We start from the raw sequence: 18,603 nt of genomic DNA on the forward strand, positions 1-18,603 counted from the left end.
ATGTAAGAGTTTGATTGTGTCTATTAATGATAACTTTATATTCATAAATCTGTCACATACATCTATTACCTTTAATTTGGTGAGAAATATACATATATATTAAACATATATTTATATAACATTTGTTACATATGTGGAGAGAGAATATAAAGATAATGATTTCAACAAGACATATTGCAATTATTAACTCTGAAAAATGTAAACATTTAAAAAATATCTGTATCTTGTGCTATTTCAGGGAAATAGAGAGTAATTTTTTTCAAAGTCCTTATTTAACCCTAGAGATTTTGAGATATCTTCTAAAATATGACAATAATTAAGTCTTTTTACTTTAAAATTAAATCTTCATACTTAATTATACTTATTGTTATTTTTGAAAGTTTTATTACTTATTGGTATTACAGTTATATACATACATATATATAGGCTCACACAGACACAAATACAAAATCAATATTTGATTGAAAGTGAAAAATTCAGTGATCCAGATGGTGCTCTCCAGATAAATGAAAACTTCAAAATGATTCTCTGACTTTCACTTTTCATCCAAGTACTTGGCTTTATTATATTATAATCATTTATATTTATTAATACATGCAAGTTCATTTTGATAAATTTTAATTTACTTTTGAAATAATAATTTTAATATGTCTAATTTTATGTTATTGATGCATTTATTTATTTTGTTTTTGTTTTTGTTTTTGTTTTGGGGGGGACGGAGTCTCGTTCTGTCGCCCAGGCTGGAGTGCAGTGGCACACTCTTCGGCTCACTGCAAGCTCCGCCTCCCGAGTTCACGCCATTCTCCTGCCTCAGCCTCCCGAGTAACTGAGACTACAGACTCCCACCCTCATGGCCGGCTAATTTTTTGTATTTTTGGTAGAGAAGGGGTTTCACCGTGTTAGCCAGGGTGGTCTCTATCTCCTGACCTCGTGATCCGCCTGTCTTGGCCTCCCAAAGTGTTGGGATTACAGGCGTGAGCCACTGCGCCCGGCCTGTATGTCTAATTTTAAAATATTTTCCAAGTTTCAAAGACCTTCGAGAGCTTGAATTTTTCTTATATGATTATAGAATCTCGTCATTGAAATGTTGCCCTAGTCTATATAGTTAAGAAATAAATATTTTAAGTTTAAATTATTCACCTAATATAAATTTTTTAGTTGTTAACATAATGTATCAACTTTATCGAATTTCAAAATCTATATTCCATTTCAGAAGTAATCAGCCTGTGTCAATACATATTAATGAGTAATGATAATTTTATGCATTGCGTATTACAAACTCATATGATATCTCTTTGGAACATTTTAGGTAAAAAAATAAACAAATTAAAAACAAAAACAAAAAATTACTTTTTCACTTTAGAATTTCAAAACTTCTGTTTATAATGTATTACCTGAATGTTAACACATTAATAGCTCAATAAATCAACTATTTTCAAATATGCAAGTTTCATCATTCACTTACGTGATATTGAATTACAGATTTTAGGGATGTAATTACATAGAGTTCATTTTTAACACATTCTCCAAGAAACTGAAATAATGCAATTCTCACTGTAATTCCAACTACTTGTCAACAAATAATATTACTGAAAACAATACTAATCTCTGAATGTGTTTAATAAGTAACAATTTAAGGCTAACTACTTTAGAAAAATGAAGTTTTTTAAAAATAACAAAATGATTATGAATCAAATAGTACTTGCTTAATCACTGTAGTTGCTAAGTAACTATAACAACATCAGTATTATATACTAATGAGTATGGTCTCTGACGTAAATTTGCCAGGATTTGAATGAGGACTTAATCTTTAAAATAGGAATGATAATAGAAGTACCTCCTTGTAGAGTTGTTTTTGGGATCAAATGCATACCGGTTAGAACACAAACTGGTACAAAATCAGTGCTTAGTAAGTGTTCTTTATAATCACCACCTAAACATAGTTTTAAAAGAAGCATCTATTGGGCTAAAGTATGGAAGTCTCAAGTATCTAGGCACATGGTCTAATTGGTTCAGCTTACAAGAAACCTACTCTTAGTTCCTTAACTAAAATATTTGGCTTAGTCTATTTTTCTGTAGAAATCAAAGTCCTTGGGCCCTAAGCCTCCATGGCCCTGAGTCAACCAGTTACAGCTTTGGTATCCTGAAAGGTCTTTTTCCTTTTGCTTTCTCTCTCTGTCTCAAAACTTGTCACCTTATAAATCTATTAATAAAATAATTTTTGGCCGGGCACGGTGGCTCACACCTGTAATACCAGCACTTTGGGAGGCCGAGGCGGGCGGATCACAAGGTCAGGAGATTGAGACCATCCTGGCTAACACGGTGAAACCCCGTCTCCACTGAAAATACAAAAACAGCCGGGCGTGGTGGCGGGCGCCTGTAGTCCCAGCTACTCAGGAGGCTGAGGCAGGAGAATGGCGTGAACCGGGAGGCGGAGCTTGCAGTGAGGTGAGATCGCGCCACTGCACTCTAGCCTGGGTGACAGAGCGAAGATTCCGTCTCAAAAAAAAAAAAAAAAAAACAAAACAAAACTTTTTTTTAGATGTTTATCTTTTATTGTTGTTATAATTTTATAACATGTATTCTTTGGAATCAGAAAAATTCAGATTTAAAATCCCAGTTCCACCATCACATATGAGTTGTGTGCCCTTGGGTAAATTGTTTAACCTCTAACATTAAGTTTACTCTCTGTAAAATGGGAATAGTAATGTTTATATCATAGTTTTAGTAAGGAAAAACTGAGTAAAAATATACATAAAGCACGTGATATATTGCCTTGGGTATTGTAAGGCCCAGAAGAATAGTACCTGTTGTCTTCATTGTTTGTTGTTGTATGTTTTGTGATTCTCTTGCATCATTACAAAACAACTCCACAGTAGAATTGTCTTCCTTTTCTGTGTGTCAAATATAATAAGACCAGGAGGAGTATACTTTTAACACGCTGGCCATCTCAGGCAATATGTCTTTTCTTAGAGAACTTCCTAAATTTTCTGTCCCTTTCCTTTTAGGCTTTACTATTTCCTTACAAAGAGGCCAAAGCAGTCTTCTGCTATCTAGATTTCTGATCTTTCATCTGGTTTACAAAGTTATGAAAGAGATTACATTCTCATTCAAAAATTGCCATTTATAAAATGGACGGAGCAAGAGATTTCCTCATTTATGTAATATTTAAGCAAAATATTTGAATTTACTAAATGATTTTAGTTTTCTCAATTAATATCCTCATTTAATGTTTAAAGTATGCTTTGCAATATATAATAATGCTTTTATTGTTAGGGTAATTTATAGCTTTATACATTATATTTATTTATCTTTTCTCATGTATAATGATCATATTTCTTTGACAGCTAACATAAATGAAATTCAGGAATTTAATTTGCTTTTCACACAAAAAATTAGCAAAGAAGAGCAGCAACTTGAATTCATCTTTTTTTGCTGTTGTTCCAAATCCAGTGATCTTTTATTCTTCTATGGACTAAAACATATAGCTTGGTTAGTAAAATAGTCGAACAAAAATTAGTATAGTTTTTAATCATTAAATTATCCAATAGTCATTTAGTCAATGCTCACTGCTCCCTGCATCCCCACGAGTGGTTTCCAGGTACCTCCTTCTGATTGTCTCTGTACTTTCCAGGATACTTTCCATTTTCATAGTTACTTGCATTTTGAAAACCCACAGTGCCTCTGTAATAGTGAGTAATCAGACCCTACTCAAGCTTTTCTTTGGTTATATCTAAACTCATGAAAAGTTAGCCCTTTAATATGGTATTGAATTTTCTGAATATGACAGAAAACATTGTTCAGAAGAGAAGCAATTATAGTGGTTGAATTGACTTAGAGAGACTTCTTAAAGGCACTATACATGATTTGTGCCTAGAATGACAATCAGGATTTAAGTAAAGATAGAGGTAGAAGAAAACCATTTAAAGAAAGGTAAAAGGTAAAATATGAATGTATAACTATGGAACATTGAAGAGTATGTCTGGGCCAGAGGTTCCATATACTGAAGTAATGTAAAATAAGGTTGGATTAGAGAGGAAGCCCGGTTTTAGGTAAGTTTGAAAGTAAAGTAGAAGACTTCAAATTTCCTACTAATAATAAGTAACAAATGAAGATTTCGAAAAATAAGTGTTTTAGAAAACTAATGTTTGTTAAAGCTATTCTGAATCTGTTCTAACATTATATACTTCCTCTAATATATTGAAAGAGTAATTTTATAGCTCTTATGAAAAAATAATTGATTTTGGTGATAAGAACTTCAAAATGAAATAGATTGCTAGGAGTTCATGCCTAATACTGTTTATAGTTAGAAGGACTAGGGATAGTAGCTAAAGCAAAAGTAGATTCCAAAGATGGATATTGAGGTTTATTTCAAGTAGAATAAGCACATTTCAATAATATAATTTTAAACTTGCAAATCAAGAAAGTAGCATGTTGTGTGTACACATGTATATTAATATCTAATTTGTGCATACCTGGAAGTGTGTGTCTGTGTGTGTGTGTGTGTAACATGCATAATAATTCCACACTGTGTGAACTCAAGAACTATCATTGTATGTATTTATGTGTTATTATATAAACCACACATCATGATAGTAAGCAGTTACAGGCCTACAATGTGAGAATCACTTCCACAAGTCATTAAGAAAATATAAAGATGAACTACATGTGCCTAGCACATAGTAGGCACTTACATTAAGTGAATAAATGAATATATGAGCCGTTGTTGCTATTCTCCTATATCATGTATTCATATCACTTTATTTTTAAATGAATATTGTTTTTTATAAAAACAAGGAGGAAACATTTTCTTTAACATTAGTGGACTTCTTTCCAAATGGTATGTATGAGGTTTAGATTAATAAATTGATGCAGATATTAATGTTGTCATATATTATAAAAAGCACTCTATGATGGAATTTAATTGACATGAAGATGGAATTTTCAAGGGCTTGGCTTATATCAGGGAGGAAAATCTCTCTTAAAAGCCCTAAACATACTTTTTTTACAATTCCATTGTCAGCAACAATGTTGTACTAATATTTTGTGTTTATTGATTCTTCTTCTCCTATACTAGAGTGTATGCTACAAGAAGGCAGGGATTTAATTAAATATTCTAAGTACCTAGAGCAATTCCCTGGCATATTGTCTATTATATATATTGGAGGAATTGATACATAGATGGATGGATGGATGGATGGATGGATGGATGAATATCATCATCCTTTAGATGCATCAGAGCTAGGAGAGTATCTGACATTTTCTTGCTCCATAGTAAGAGGAAAGCTTTACCAACAAAGAAGCAGGGTAGAAGATTGCCTATTTAGTAGACATTCGCCATCTATCATATATTCTCAGAGCTTTGCAAAATCCTGGCGTTTATAAACGTTACAAAATATAATCCATCCATATGGTAAGTGTTTTATTTCAGGGAAAGTTTTCGAATAACACAATCAGAAGATGCAAATTTCCACAGATCTAGCCCATATGAAGCCAATCCTGTAATTTCTTCATTCAAAAATATTTATGAGCCAGGTGTAATGGCTCATGCCTATAATCCCAGCAATTTGGAAGGTCGAGGTGGGAGAATTGCTTGAGCCCAGGACCTTGAGACCAACCTGAGCAACATAGTGGTACCCTTACTCTACAAAAAATACAAAAATTAGCCAGGTGTGGTTCTGTGCACCGGTAGTCCCAGCTACTCAGGAGGCTGAGGTGGGAGGATCTATTGAGCTCAGGAGATTGAGTCCTCAGTTAGCTATGATCACACCACTGCACTTCAGCCGGGGCAACAGAGCAAGGCTCTGCTGCTAAGAGGCAATAGATAATGGAATATGGAATATATATTATATGATATATAATATATACCTTAAATTACTAATTTCTGAATATAATAATTTTCATATATGTACGTATTTGAATTATAAGTGTATTTATGAAGAACATCTTTATGAAAAGTAATTCGGACTGAATTTTCTTTAAAAGAGATAAGCAGCTTGGACCACATGAAGTCCAAGTATTACTTATTCACAGCATTTTAGTCTAGAAACTGTGTTTGAGGGAAATCGAGGAAAAGCATAAGGCCTGAAATTGTCAAGAAAGCATTGTTCCATCATTCTTTTTCTCTTTCTTCTAAGTTTTAGAAATTTGTAGACTGGAAATAGCCTATAAAACTATGTCGTTAACTAGGAAAAAACTGTTAACTAGGGAATAACTAATAAAGTATAATATAGCTCTCATTAAACTGCGATTATGAGGTAAAGAGTAGTAAAGGGTGATTAATAAGCTGATTGAGGTTTTTAAACATGGTGAGTGTAGTATTGATAAGAATATGTGTTTAGAGATTGGGCAGTCTCATTTCTAGTCCTTGTTGGCTCCTTCCCAGCTTGTTTGTGTACTTGGTTAAATCATTTGCCACTCTTATGTAAATTTAGCAGGGAAAGGCAGTCTGGCATAGTGGAAGGAAATTTGGAGTAGACCATATCTAAATTTGAATTTCGTTTCTTACATATATGCTTTTTGTAAACTTGAATAGAATATTTGAGGTCTGGTTTGTCCGTTAAGAGAATGTTATTGTGAAAATTAGAAAGGTACGTATGTGTATTTTGGACTCATGAGAAGAGGGGCAGAAAAAAAAAAAAAACACAGATATAAAGGAGATAAAGAGTACTTCTAGCTTTCAAATTCCATAATTCTGCAACTAGAACAATACAACTTTATAGTCAACGATTTCCCAAATAAAAAGCAATAGAAACTATCATTTCTGATATTTTTTCAGTATGAAAATCATACTTGAACTCAAACTTTTCTCTATGCCAGAATGCTTCCAAATGATTGTAATCTTGAACATTGTTTAAGTGGTCTCTAATTATTTTAGCTCAACACAATCAACAGAGAGGGGAAAAACTTAATATTTTCTTTAAATGATTTTAAAGTAAAGATCAGAAGACTACATTATCACTATTATATATTGAGCACTATTATATATTTTATATATATTATATATTATATATTGTTGATATAATTTCAAATTTAATTAGATATCTAAGTTCTAAACATTAAAACCACAGGGCAGTCTGTACCTTATGATTACACATAATAAAAGTAAATGATGCAGTTTTTTTTTTAAGTAGAGCTTAAGTTTATTTTCAAAAATAAAAAAGTAATGGCATTTGAAAAAGAAACAGTATGTCTTACGTGAAATAGACTTGTTTTTTTCTTTCTGAAAGCATTAATAATAAACATCATCCAATTAAAAATGTGTAATGAATTGCAGCATTAATTTTTAACGTTGGAGAACCTACCTCTGTCGTCTTGAGTTGTCTCTTTCCATTCCTACAGCAAGGAGTGGTTGGGTGAGAAGGATGTCTTCTCCAAAGAAACCCCAATAAACCCCACTAAACATAAGCACTGTGGTTCACTGTGGTCCATACTCCTTAGGAATTTATCTTTAGTAAATTACAGTGTGAGTAACTGCTGTTACTATTATCTAAGACTATTGCAAAATAAGAGTACTCACATAAGAGCCATGCAACATTCTCAAATCTAGAAGTCCCTTATATATTTCAGGGAAGTAAAGCTCTGGTATTGCACCAGCACCTGTTATTTAGAACCATCTAAGGAACCTTTCAACACAAAGAATGTGGAGATATTCATACTTTATTGTCTCTTGCCAGCCAGAACCACAACATTCTCATTATAGTGCCTTCTCATTAAAGGAAGAGAAAATCATAATAATGTGACATTTTCATGTTACCAAGTTTCTTACTTGGATTATAAATTTACAGTTTTACATAAAATAGTAGGCCAAAGACATAGATTGTTCAACAGATTAGACACACAAAAACAAATGGACACACACACACACACACACACAGAACTTTACTTCCGAATCCTTGTTGTATTACCATTTATGACTACAAGTATAAATTATTTTCTTTTAATTTATGAATATGCTAATCACTGGTGCTTCATCAGTGAATTTACCTGCCCATTTTGTCATCTTGTTCTCCAAGCTGTCTGCCATCTGTTTCTAATATATATCTGCTGATATAGTTTGGATGTGTGCCCCTGCTCACATCTCATTGAAATCTAATCCCCAGTGTGGGAAGTGGGGACTGAAAGGGAGATGATTGGATCACAGGGGAGGATCACATTGGATCTCTCATGGTTTAGCAGCATCCCCCCGTGGTACTGTCCTTGCAATAGTGTCAGTTCTTCTGAAATCTGGTCATTTAAAACTGTGGAGCACCTACCCCCTTGCTGTCTCTTGCTCCTGTTCTGGCCATGTGACATGCCTGCTCCCCCTTTACCTTTGCCATGATTGTGAGCTTCTGGGGAAGCCTCAAGAAGGTCAGGAGATGCCATCATGCTTCCTGTACAGCCTGCAGAACCATGAGCCAATTAAACCTTTTTTCTTCATAAATTATGCAGTCTCAGGTATTTCTTTACAGCAATATGAGAACAGACTAATACATCTGCTTTGAAAAAAAGTTTTTCCAAAGCTCCATAATGTTTAACTAGCACTTTGAACATTTTGGGAGCTTTGCTACTTCCTACTGGTCCCTTAAATTTCATAACTGAAATTTACAAATAATTTCTTCACTGGATGTTAGAAACATTTCACATTTACCTTAATTTGAAATTATGTATGTAGTGTTGAAAAAGTGAGGAAAAGTTATGTTTTATCATGTCCCTGCTTGCATGTTTTTAAATATAGACTGCAACTATATATAAAAAAGAAGAAATTGAGTTTTGATTAATTTCTCCACTAATTTACTAGCATATTAATTTTACTTCACATGACTGTTACAAAATCCAAATAGTTATATAATTCTGATGTATTTTCCTCAGACACTATCTGAAAGAAAATGTCATTTAGAAGTCTGTAGTATTCTCAGTCTATTTTTGCAAGGTTCAAAGTAGTCACTACTCATTAATGTTTTATCAAAATATGTGTTCATGTAATATAATAAAAATCTTTCAATTATGAGTATTCTTCGAACAACTCCAGAACTTTTGGTAAGGTCAGGATTACAAAGAACTTGAGGAGTGAACAGAAGTTTAGGAAGATAAGTAAAGGATATGAAAGTGTGAATAAACCTTTTGATAAAATTTTTAAATTAGAAAAATCATGTTAGAGTTATATGTATATATATAATTTTATATAAAGAGAAATCTTTCCCTTCTAACTTATGAAATATGAAAATAGTATTGTTTTTCACTAATGCCTTTTATTCATTTTTAGTTTCATAGGCATTATTTCCAGGTAATATATAGGTCATATTACCTGGAAATACGCAGGTCAATGCATCCCAAAGCATGCAAAATTTACTTTCCTAATGATTTTTTATGGTACTAATATATTATAGACATACTTTATTACAGAATATTAAACAAGATATTGACTTCTTTAAGATAAACCTTAGTCACATAAAGCCAAGTTTTGATTATGTTACCATCACTTGGCTTTTATCTGAATTACCTATGTTTTCACATTTTAAAAATGAGGGTAGTTCTATGCATCTTTCAGGACTGTAATAAAGATGGAAAGAGACAGTAAATTTAAAGTACTAGCCAGAGTCTGGAATATTATTGGACTCTTAAGTCCCTGCAGTTTCATCAGTGTGATATTTCAGTAACGTTATATTAGTGAATTGACATTGGCAGAGAACTGAAGAGCAAATGGATAATGAGGAAATATGGGCAATAAGTACATAATACTCTAACTCCAGTAGATTTGATGATAAAAAATGTAATTATTAAATGCAAAATAAGAAATTTAAAAATATGCAAATTACAGTAATACTGTTAATTGGCACATTTGTAAGTGATGCCATTCTACCTATAAACTCTTCTAATAAAATAATTACTTGATATCCACTGTCTATGTCAATTGTTGCTCAGTTTCATTGGAGAAGTCAAAATTGACTTTCATATTTCCTATTAAAATGTTAAAAGTTCAATCCCACTCTAGATGTTATATTTTTCCTCATATAAAAACAATAAAAAGGTAAATCTTATAAATAACTGTGGCCAATTTAAACTCTTTTGTTCTACACATAATGAAATCTGGGTCTTTTAAAATCCTCTTTTGTTTTTATCTCAACTATTCAACTTGAGGTAACATATCAGTAATGAACTTATGTTCATTGATTTCATGAACATCTCATCTCATGGGATTATTTTTATTATTATTATCACTTTATGGTCAGCAAGAGTTATTCTCTAGCATTATAAAAATTTACATTTTAAGAGTAATCTAAATTATTGTTGAAACTATTAAGTCTGACTCTTGGACTGAAATTTTTGGCCAGGAACTTTAAGACACAAATTTGTTAGGTGTTGATATTTTGTTACTGAACCTGGACAATTAATTAGAGAAAAACATTAACACTTAAACCCTTAAAATAGTCTATTACCTAGACCTAGAAGGTGAAAATTAATTGCTTTTACACTAAGAGCACATTTACATGGTTAGTGGGTTCATCTAATATGGATTAATTTTAAAATCTACATTTTAGAAGAGTAAACACATAATAAATAGTAATTGATTTATTGTCTTTTAACAACTTGTTACTATCCTAAGTAACAACAATCCAAGACAGTTGAATAAAACAGTCAACAATTATTCCAGGCACAGTTAAATATAACGGTTATTAGTAACTACAGAATAATATTTACAGAGCTAAGACAGTAGCTAGTTTCAACAGGAATTGACATTATGCAGAAAAAGATAAATTTCATCTGTATTTTGTAAAAGAGCTAGTTGTACATATGTTAGCTACATTTACTCTTTGTTAAAAAATTAACATTTTTTGACGACAGGATCCATGCATGCTCTATTGATAATACATTAAAGCATGATGTTTCTAACTGTAATATTTTAGTTCTTATCCATTTATATGATCATTTTCTTTCTTAAATTGTTTGACTTGCATTTTTGTTATTATTTTTTCTTTCAAACCAATTATTCACGCTAGCTAATGTGCAAAAATAAATGGATGTTGTTAAATATGAAATGCATTTGTCAAATGAATGAAACTGGAGTGAAATAACATAATAAATCCTCAGGCTAGTTATGTTTATTGTTGCCAAATGTCTCCCTGCTAAGAACTAATAAGTATGAAAACGGATAATGAAAGTTTCCACGAAAAATTTTTGGGAGATCTATTCACAAGGCTTCACTATCTGGGAATGTGGAAATAAGTATTTGTTTTATACAAGTTCCATATGAAAATGGTAAAGATGAAATTAAGAAAATAGAGTCAAATAGAAAGCAACTATAGTATGACAGTTTCTTATATTATTTGGCTCACAGAAGAAAATTAACAGGAAAGTTCCATTGAAAGGAACCGGTGTTGAATGAATATATAACTAGACGAAAGATTTTAAATTAAATTTTTCGAAGACTCAAAGGGATCTTGAAAATCTAATTTGAATTTTAAATGTTTATATTCTAAAATAAATAGATTAATAATAAGCATTTTGGAATTTACTTAAAATTCCTATTTTGCTAAAAATTTATTTTAGCAAAATTAATATGGGAAAATATGGTGAGAGAGAGGCTGAAATGTTATATATATATAAAGACTGACTTGTTTCAAAGGAACATGCATATCCATCAAGATACATAAAAAAAGATGCTCTCAAGTATAAGCATCACTTATGCCATTGTTCTTCAATTAATTACAACTATTTGTAGATACTTCGTTGTAAATATAATGAAAATGAATAAAGCCCTGAAGAGGACATTAAAAAATTAAAAAAATAAAAAAAATGATGTGGAGTTTGGGAATAGACCTTTCCCAAACTAACAAAATAAACAGGACTTATATGACCTGATTTTCAGAATGCCTTTTAGAACTGTGTGCAGTAGAAAATGTGGGACATAGATAGTTTATGGATTGTTAAATTTCATTCTTAACTGCTTATTGGAATACGCTTTTGATCATCCAGGCAATTTAAAAGCTTAAACACCCAATAGGTATCAACTATTTCAGTGGGAAACCAGAAAACCACAATAACCAGCATTACATGGAGTAGTTATCAATGGAAAGAAGGGTTTTAGTTAATTTACAGGCCACATTAGGAAGTCAATTTAGTTCTGAAACAAATCACAAAACCCTTTTAGATTTTATAACTAGAAACCACTCACTCAAAGAATTAGAAAAACCCTCCAAGAAAAAAGCATGAAAACAATGTAAGAATGACAGAATTTAGTGAAGACTATTTTTTAGCACCACATTTTTAGCACCACATTCAAGCCATCATTTTGCAAACACATCACATGGCATCTTTAAGAAAAAATCAACACACTGGTTTGTTAAAAATAAAACGTGGGAAAACAGTGCATATTATAAGGCAGCCTCAAAGATACAAATGTAAAATATGCATGGTAGATATTATAAAAGGTAAATAAACAGGCATGTATTGTTAACTCATGTATTTACATGAGTTTAAAAAAACTATGCATTTATCAAAATGAGATTCCCAACCCAATGTGATATGTATTAGCTTTTACAGTCATTGTTTTTTCAAAATAAATATACACAGACAAAAAAATGTGTTACTCACATGTTTTTTTTTTAATATTTTGATTATTAACACCAGTAATAATACTAGTAACAAATACGGTGGATATTTTTGTGACTATCAGGTGTACCAAACATAATTGATTTTCTTATTTATATGTCACTTAAATTTATATGAGTAAGAATAAACGTGTCAGTTCAATGGGGATTTTGAGAAACAAATTTTATTAATATTTTATGATGTACAAAAATAATTTTATTCACTGAAAAAGCTAAAAAGCAATCTCAAAAACAAGGAAAATCACAATATTACATTGAAGAAATCCAAATATGGTATAAATAACCTGTTCAATATTTATTTTTTATTTTCAGTGTTAGACTTTATCTACCTCAGGTTCACTATAAATGATTATTATAACTCAAACTTGAACACAGCAATGACCTTACAAATCAACTGTTATTTCAATATTATAATGTCTACCTCAACCCCAAATTTGCCCAATGTAACTCATTCACAGCACTTAAATTGATATAAATGCTTTGCTGCTAAAAATTGGTTCTGGTCACGTTCATTAAAATGTTTAATTTTTTTCTCCATGCTTTACTTATGCTGTATCTGCTGTTAAGTAATAAAATATGGAAAGTATTTTGAAATAATTTATATATCCAGACACATAATGTTGGGTATATCAATGAAAATTCAATGACGTATTAGTATACATCATGAAATTCCTATTTTGACCTGTTTAACGGTTTTTTATACATACCAGGAGAGTCATTCAAAGCATTTTACATATTAAATTACTTATCAAAACACAGCATATATATAGACCTTGACATTTGTTAAAGAACCAAGGATTTAACAATAAAATTTTATAGGACCAGAACAAATCTTGAGCAGAACACAGATTGTGTAGCAAAGAAGTGACTTCTTGAAAAATAGAGCATCATCATCAATACATACTTTCAGCACTTGTATAAGCAATTGATTAGTTGATTTATATGCTCACCTGCAAATACGCAGCAGAGTGTTGTTAAAGTAACCTAAAATCTATAACAATAATGTTGCAGAAAAGGGAAACAATTGTCAAAGATTTGTTAGTCATAAATATTTTTGTTCTAGGAGTCCATCAGTAGGTTTAGCTCCAATATCAATATTTTGAGGCAAGAATCTCTTGCTATTTTATTTTCATATGGGTAAGTAATTTTAGAATGATTATACATTGACCATATTAAATTGCTTCTTTTTATGTGTTTTCATTTCTGGAGTAATCATAGGACAAAGTAATGACTTTGCAATGAATGCCAATATGTGATTCTCTCAGAGAGATGTTATTTTACTCCTCAATTTATTCTCTATATAGTTAGTGATTTGGGAATTTATATGATAACAAAAAACTCTCACTAATTGCAATGAGAGAATAAGCTATATAGATTACTGCTCAAATTGTTTATTTACACATAGCAGAACAATACAATTCAAGCTTTTAATCACACCTAAAATATCGTTTTCACAAAACATTATATATTCACTTAAGTGTTTGCTAAAGACTCATTTTCTATAGCATTTTCATTCCACTTCAAAACTGCTATAAAGCTGTCTTGTAATATTACCCAATGTGCTTTTTAAATTGTAATTATTATTTGTTTAAGGAATTATACCAAGCAATGAAAAGTTAAAAAACTGTTTTTAAAATATAGGTTTACACTGTGAATAAATACAAAAAGATTTAAAGATTCATCAGCAGCTTCAAATACAACATAATAATATTGGGGGGAAAATGTACCACATGGTAGATTTCTGTCAATAGAAAAGTCCCTTAAAATGTAAAAACATTGTTAAGAATAAAGGTTTGATCTAAAGAAAAGCTATGCTTTAATGCAATTCAGTCTATTTCATTTTGAAATATTTATTTTAGAAGCATATGAAATTATCTATATGTGTTTCAATACTTTATACAAAAAGTACTACCCTCCTTACATGTTACTTTTCATTGTTGGTTTAAAAAAAAAAAGCTTATATTAAGAATAAAACACTTCACGTACCTTTAGTCCCAGCTTCTGGGAAGGCTGAGGTGAGATGAGAGGATCACTTGAGCCCAGCAGGTGGAGGCTTCGGTAAGCTGAGATTCAAATCATGCACTGCACTCCAGTCTGGGTGACTACAAAACACTGTATCAAAAAATAAATAAAATGAAGAAAGCCCTTAATACATCTTTATACTAAGATAGTTTCAAAAATATTATTAACAAGAAATGATGTTGTTGAATTAAATTTTAAAATACTTCTACTTATTACTTTGAATAATGCTTGGAAGGCACTTGACTTAGTTTACTGTAGTGGAACAAAATGTGTGTATTAGTCATTTGTGAAAATCTGCTTACTATTTTATTAATCTCTCTATTTTATCTTAAATAAATATGTCAAAATTGTAATGTTACTTCATTAGTTCATTACTCAGACATCCTTCTCCCTCCACCTCCACCCATGACCCCAGCATTCTCCCTATTTAATGTGTTCTCATAAATACATATTCAGTATCCAGGAAATAGTTTATTTACAAATAATTTTTACTGCTGAGGCAAGATGAGGGTTTACTATTACTTTTATTGTTTTTAAAAATGGACCAAAGTAGACATTCCATTCTGTCATCTGGGAAAAAATATGAAGTTATATGTTTCCAATGGATAAATAGTAAGTAGAAGGAGGATAAGTTTTTAAGACACTTTCTTAATGCATTTTAGGTCAATAGTTTGTCACCTAAGAAACACTTGCTTCTATGCTTAGTAATATTTCTGTTGCTTGAAAGAGTTCTTGCACTTTCTTGAAGGACTACTGACTGATTTATAGGGAGTAGCTCGGCATAGAATGAATCTGGCTAACATGTGGAAGTCAACTTCAGTTGGCATCTCTCTTAATTGTTAGTCTCTCTACTGAGATTTGCCTTCACAAGTGCCAACCGTGAAGGTCTCTGAATTCCTGAGCCACGCTCTGTCTCTAGCTCCGTTACAGACTAGTGTCTGTAGACATGAGCATTAGTCTCTATTGTATCCTGCATGTCCTGTACTAAATCGGTAGCTTTTAATTTTATCCCTGCTTTTTAGTACTATTCTCTTGGTGGAATAAAGGTAAAATATATTCCCTTTATGGAGGTTCATTAACTCCTTTAAATTTGTTTTCCTAATCATAATTTTAAGATTAAAAACTAAAATTCAGTATTCTGTATTTAAAGAGCTTTTAAACGTAAAATGAACGTTGACAATCAATATTCACCATCATGTTGCATCAAATTTGAAATTACAGACCGATTTCCTCAAATGGCCTAATGTTTGTTGACTCTTCTATTTATTTGGATGTATATTTTTTAAATATATAAAATTTTAGTTGGAAAAGTATTAATCTCAAAAAACATTCTATTTTTTTTCTCTCTCTGTAACCTTACTTAAACACGAAAGCATCAAAATGGAGAATCATGTAGCTTCAACCTTTGCCTCAAGCCAGTACTGAGGAAGCCCTGGAATGCCTCACTCTGCTGCTTTCCAAACCCTTTCCCCACAGATACAGCCCTGTGCTCTTGCTTAGTCCTAACAGGATTTAAAGCAGGGGATCATAATTTTTATTATTTTGTGTTTATTTTATGTATATATGTATGTATTTATTTTTGAGACGGAGTTTGGCTCTTGTTGCCCAGGCTGGAGTGCAATGGCGCGATCTCGGCTCACCGCGACCCTCCACCTCCCGGGTTCAAGCGATTCCCCTGCCTCAGCCTCCCGACTAGCTGGGATTACAGGCATGCGCCACCACGCCCGGCTAATTTTGTATTTTTGATAGAGAGAGGATTTCGCCATGTTGTTCAGGCTGGTCTCGAACTCCTGACCTCAGTTGATCCGCCAGCATTGGTCTCCCAAAGTGCTGGGATTACAGGCGTGAGCCACTGCTCCCGGCCATAATTCTTTAATAGTATTCATGATATGGCATCCTGGGGTCTTACTGAGTAAACATTCTTAATCCACGAACCATTCTTATGACTGTTTTTAACCTCTCAAAGTTTTTTTAATATAAAAATAATAATTTCTTCCATTGTATAGCACCTGTGTACAAAGCAGTCTCACTGATCTTACTACCGTTTACAACATAATCAGAAAGGCAGTCTTCACAATAATCCTGATATGCACATATTATTTCTCTCACTTATAAAACTGATGCTCAGAAAGACTATTACCTGCCCAGAGTCACAAAGGTCTATTTTATGTAGCCAGAGTAAAACCCATGAATATCTTGATATTCTAGATCTAATATACTTTCCATTTTACCAAGAACACCTTTTTCTGAAAAAGATCTTCATTCAATGGGACTATTTATAAGACAAATGTTAACATGTTTTATTTATTATAATATAAATATAGAAATTTAAACTATGGAAATATAAACAAATATAAATACCTTAAAACTAAGAAGATTTATCTTTTTATAGTTGCGAAATACCAACGATATTTGAATCTGTAGATAGAAGGAAACGATTATATCTATCTAATACTTTTAGTACCCTCTCTCTATTTAACCTAAACACATTTTATACCAATCTTGATTATATGGTGTTACTTTGCAAACAAAAATAAGCTTAACAAAGATACTTCTGTTAAACTCCAAGATCGTAGACTTTTCAAATGCATGTTTTTGACTTAAATATATTTCTTACTTTAAAATATAATTTATTTGGTTCATATTAAGTGAAAATGTACATTTGATATCACTGTCTAGGTTGTTCAGTTAAGGGAATACCAATATCGCCAATCATAACAAATACAAGACCTTCTAAAAAAGAACGTATATCATTCCGAGACAATCCTGTACAACTCAGTGGTGGATGGGGAAGTGGCAAAAAGAAGGCGAACATTTCCAACTAATCCTTAAGGCTTCGGCATTCAAAACATGTGGCAAACTGTTTCATGAAGTCTGGATATCTAGTCATGTCACCAATTGGATACAAGGTTTTAGAGTACTATATTTAATTTGGTTTATTATACATATTTAACAAGTTTGTTTTCTAATAGAGTTATCTTCTTTCTCATCTGTAAAATGGAGTTTTGCATTTCTTCCTGTGTTCATGTGAAATGGCCTCCAGAAAATTCTTGAGATACTGTAATTAAATTTGCATATCCAGATTTTTTAGTTTTAATTTTTATGACACATGTATTAAAGATAGCTTTTGTTACCAATAATAAATGTTAATGCTATACACATAAAAGAGAATGTAACTTTCTTACTGATGCTGTTTAATGTAGCAATAATGATTACTATATTAATAAACTTTGTTCTATTAGATTATTGTAATTGAGTATTTCAAAGATAAATTAATACATGGAATAAGTGAAAATGAACAGTGACAAAGGCCTTTATTTTTTTAATTTTAAATTACCTTAAATAGATTAGAGAGTAATGATAAAATGTATATTCAATTTAAATTAGAATAGAAATTTAATTATCATTTGGATAATTGGATATTTTATCTGTAATGTCAGATGTTTATTACCCTTATTTATAGAGGTAGACGCTAATTTTGGTTCATTAACGTTATTATACTAATTCAAGAAATACTCTATCATTTTAATTTTTCATTAAGTTACCTTAAAACTGTCACTTAAAAGTACTTTTTCAAAGTTCAAATTACCATTTCGTAATATTCACCTATTTTCTAAAATTACAGGCCCATTTTATTAAAGTCTTACTATTGTGTGATTAATGTTCTGCCATATCTCAGTAAATTTAATGTACAAAATGCCATGTTTACACTTAGTTCTCTTAGATCTGTTATTCTCCTGAGTCTGGGACTTTTTTTATAAAGCTAAATTCATAGTTTTTCAGTTTCCATAGCTGTGTTGCTCAATAATAGCATCCAGTGAACTTTAGTGTCTTTTTGTTTTCCCTATATTTTATTAAAATATTTCATCTAAAGATATTGAAGAGATGTAGAGATACATGTATTAATTTGTATTCCCCATCTACTTTTGGATCCCTATTGCATTGCAAACCTATCTTTTAACTTGACTGAGATAGAAAAGTTAATGAG

General features: G+C 31.4%; 1 protein-coding gene across 1 annotated transcript in view; it reads left to right on the forward strand.

Annotated features, from left to right (window-relative positions):
* Window positions 1-18,064, forward strand: part of LRRIQ1 (leucine rich repeats and IQ motif containing 1) — a 225,744-nt gene extending 207,680 nt beyond the window's left edge. Inside the window, exon 26 of the mRNA XM_037996759.2 lies at window positions 17,295-18,064. Within this exon, the coding sequence (XP_037852687.2) occupies window positions 17,295-17,440 (146 nt within the window). The 3' untranslated portion in view covers window positions 17,441-18,064. The remainder of the gene's footprint in view (window positions 1-17,294) is intronic.
* Window positions 18,065-18,603: the final 539 nt, after the last annotated feature.

This window comes from Chlorocebus sabaeus, chromosome 11 (genome assembly GCF_047675955.1).
Source record: "Chlorocebus sabaeus isolate Y175 chromosome 11, mChlSab1.0.hap1, whole genome shotgun sequence".
In the NCBI taxonomy this organism is placed as follows: domain Eukaryota; kingdom Metazoa; phylum Chordata; class Mammalia; order Primates; family Cercopithecidae; genus Chlorocebus; species Chlorocebus sabaeus.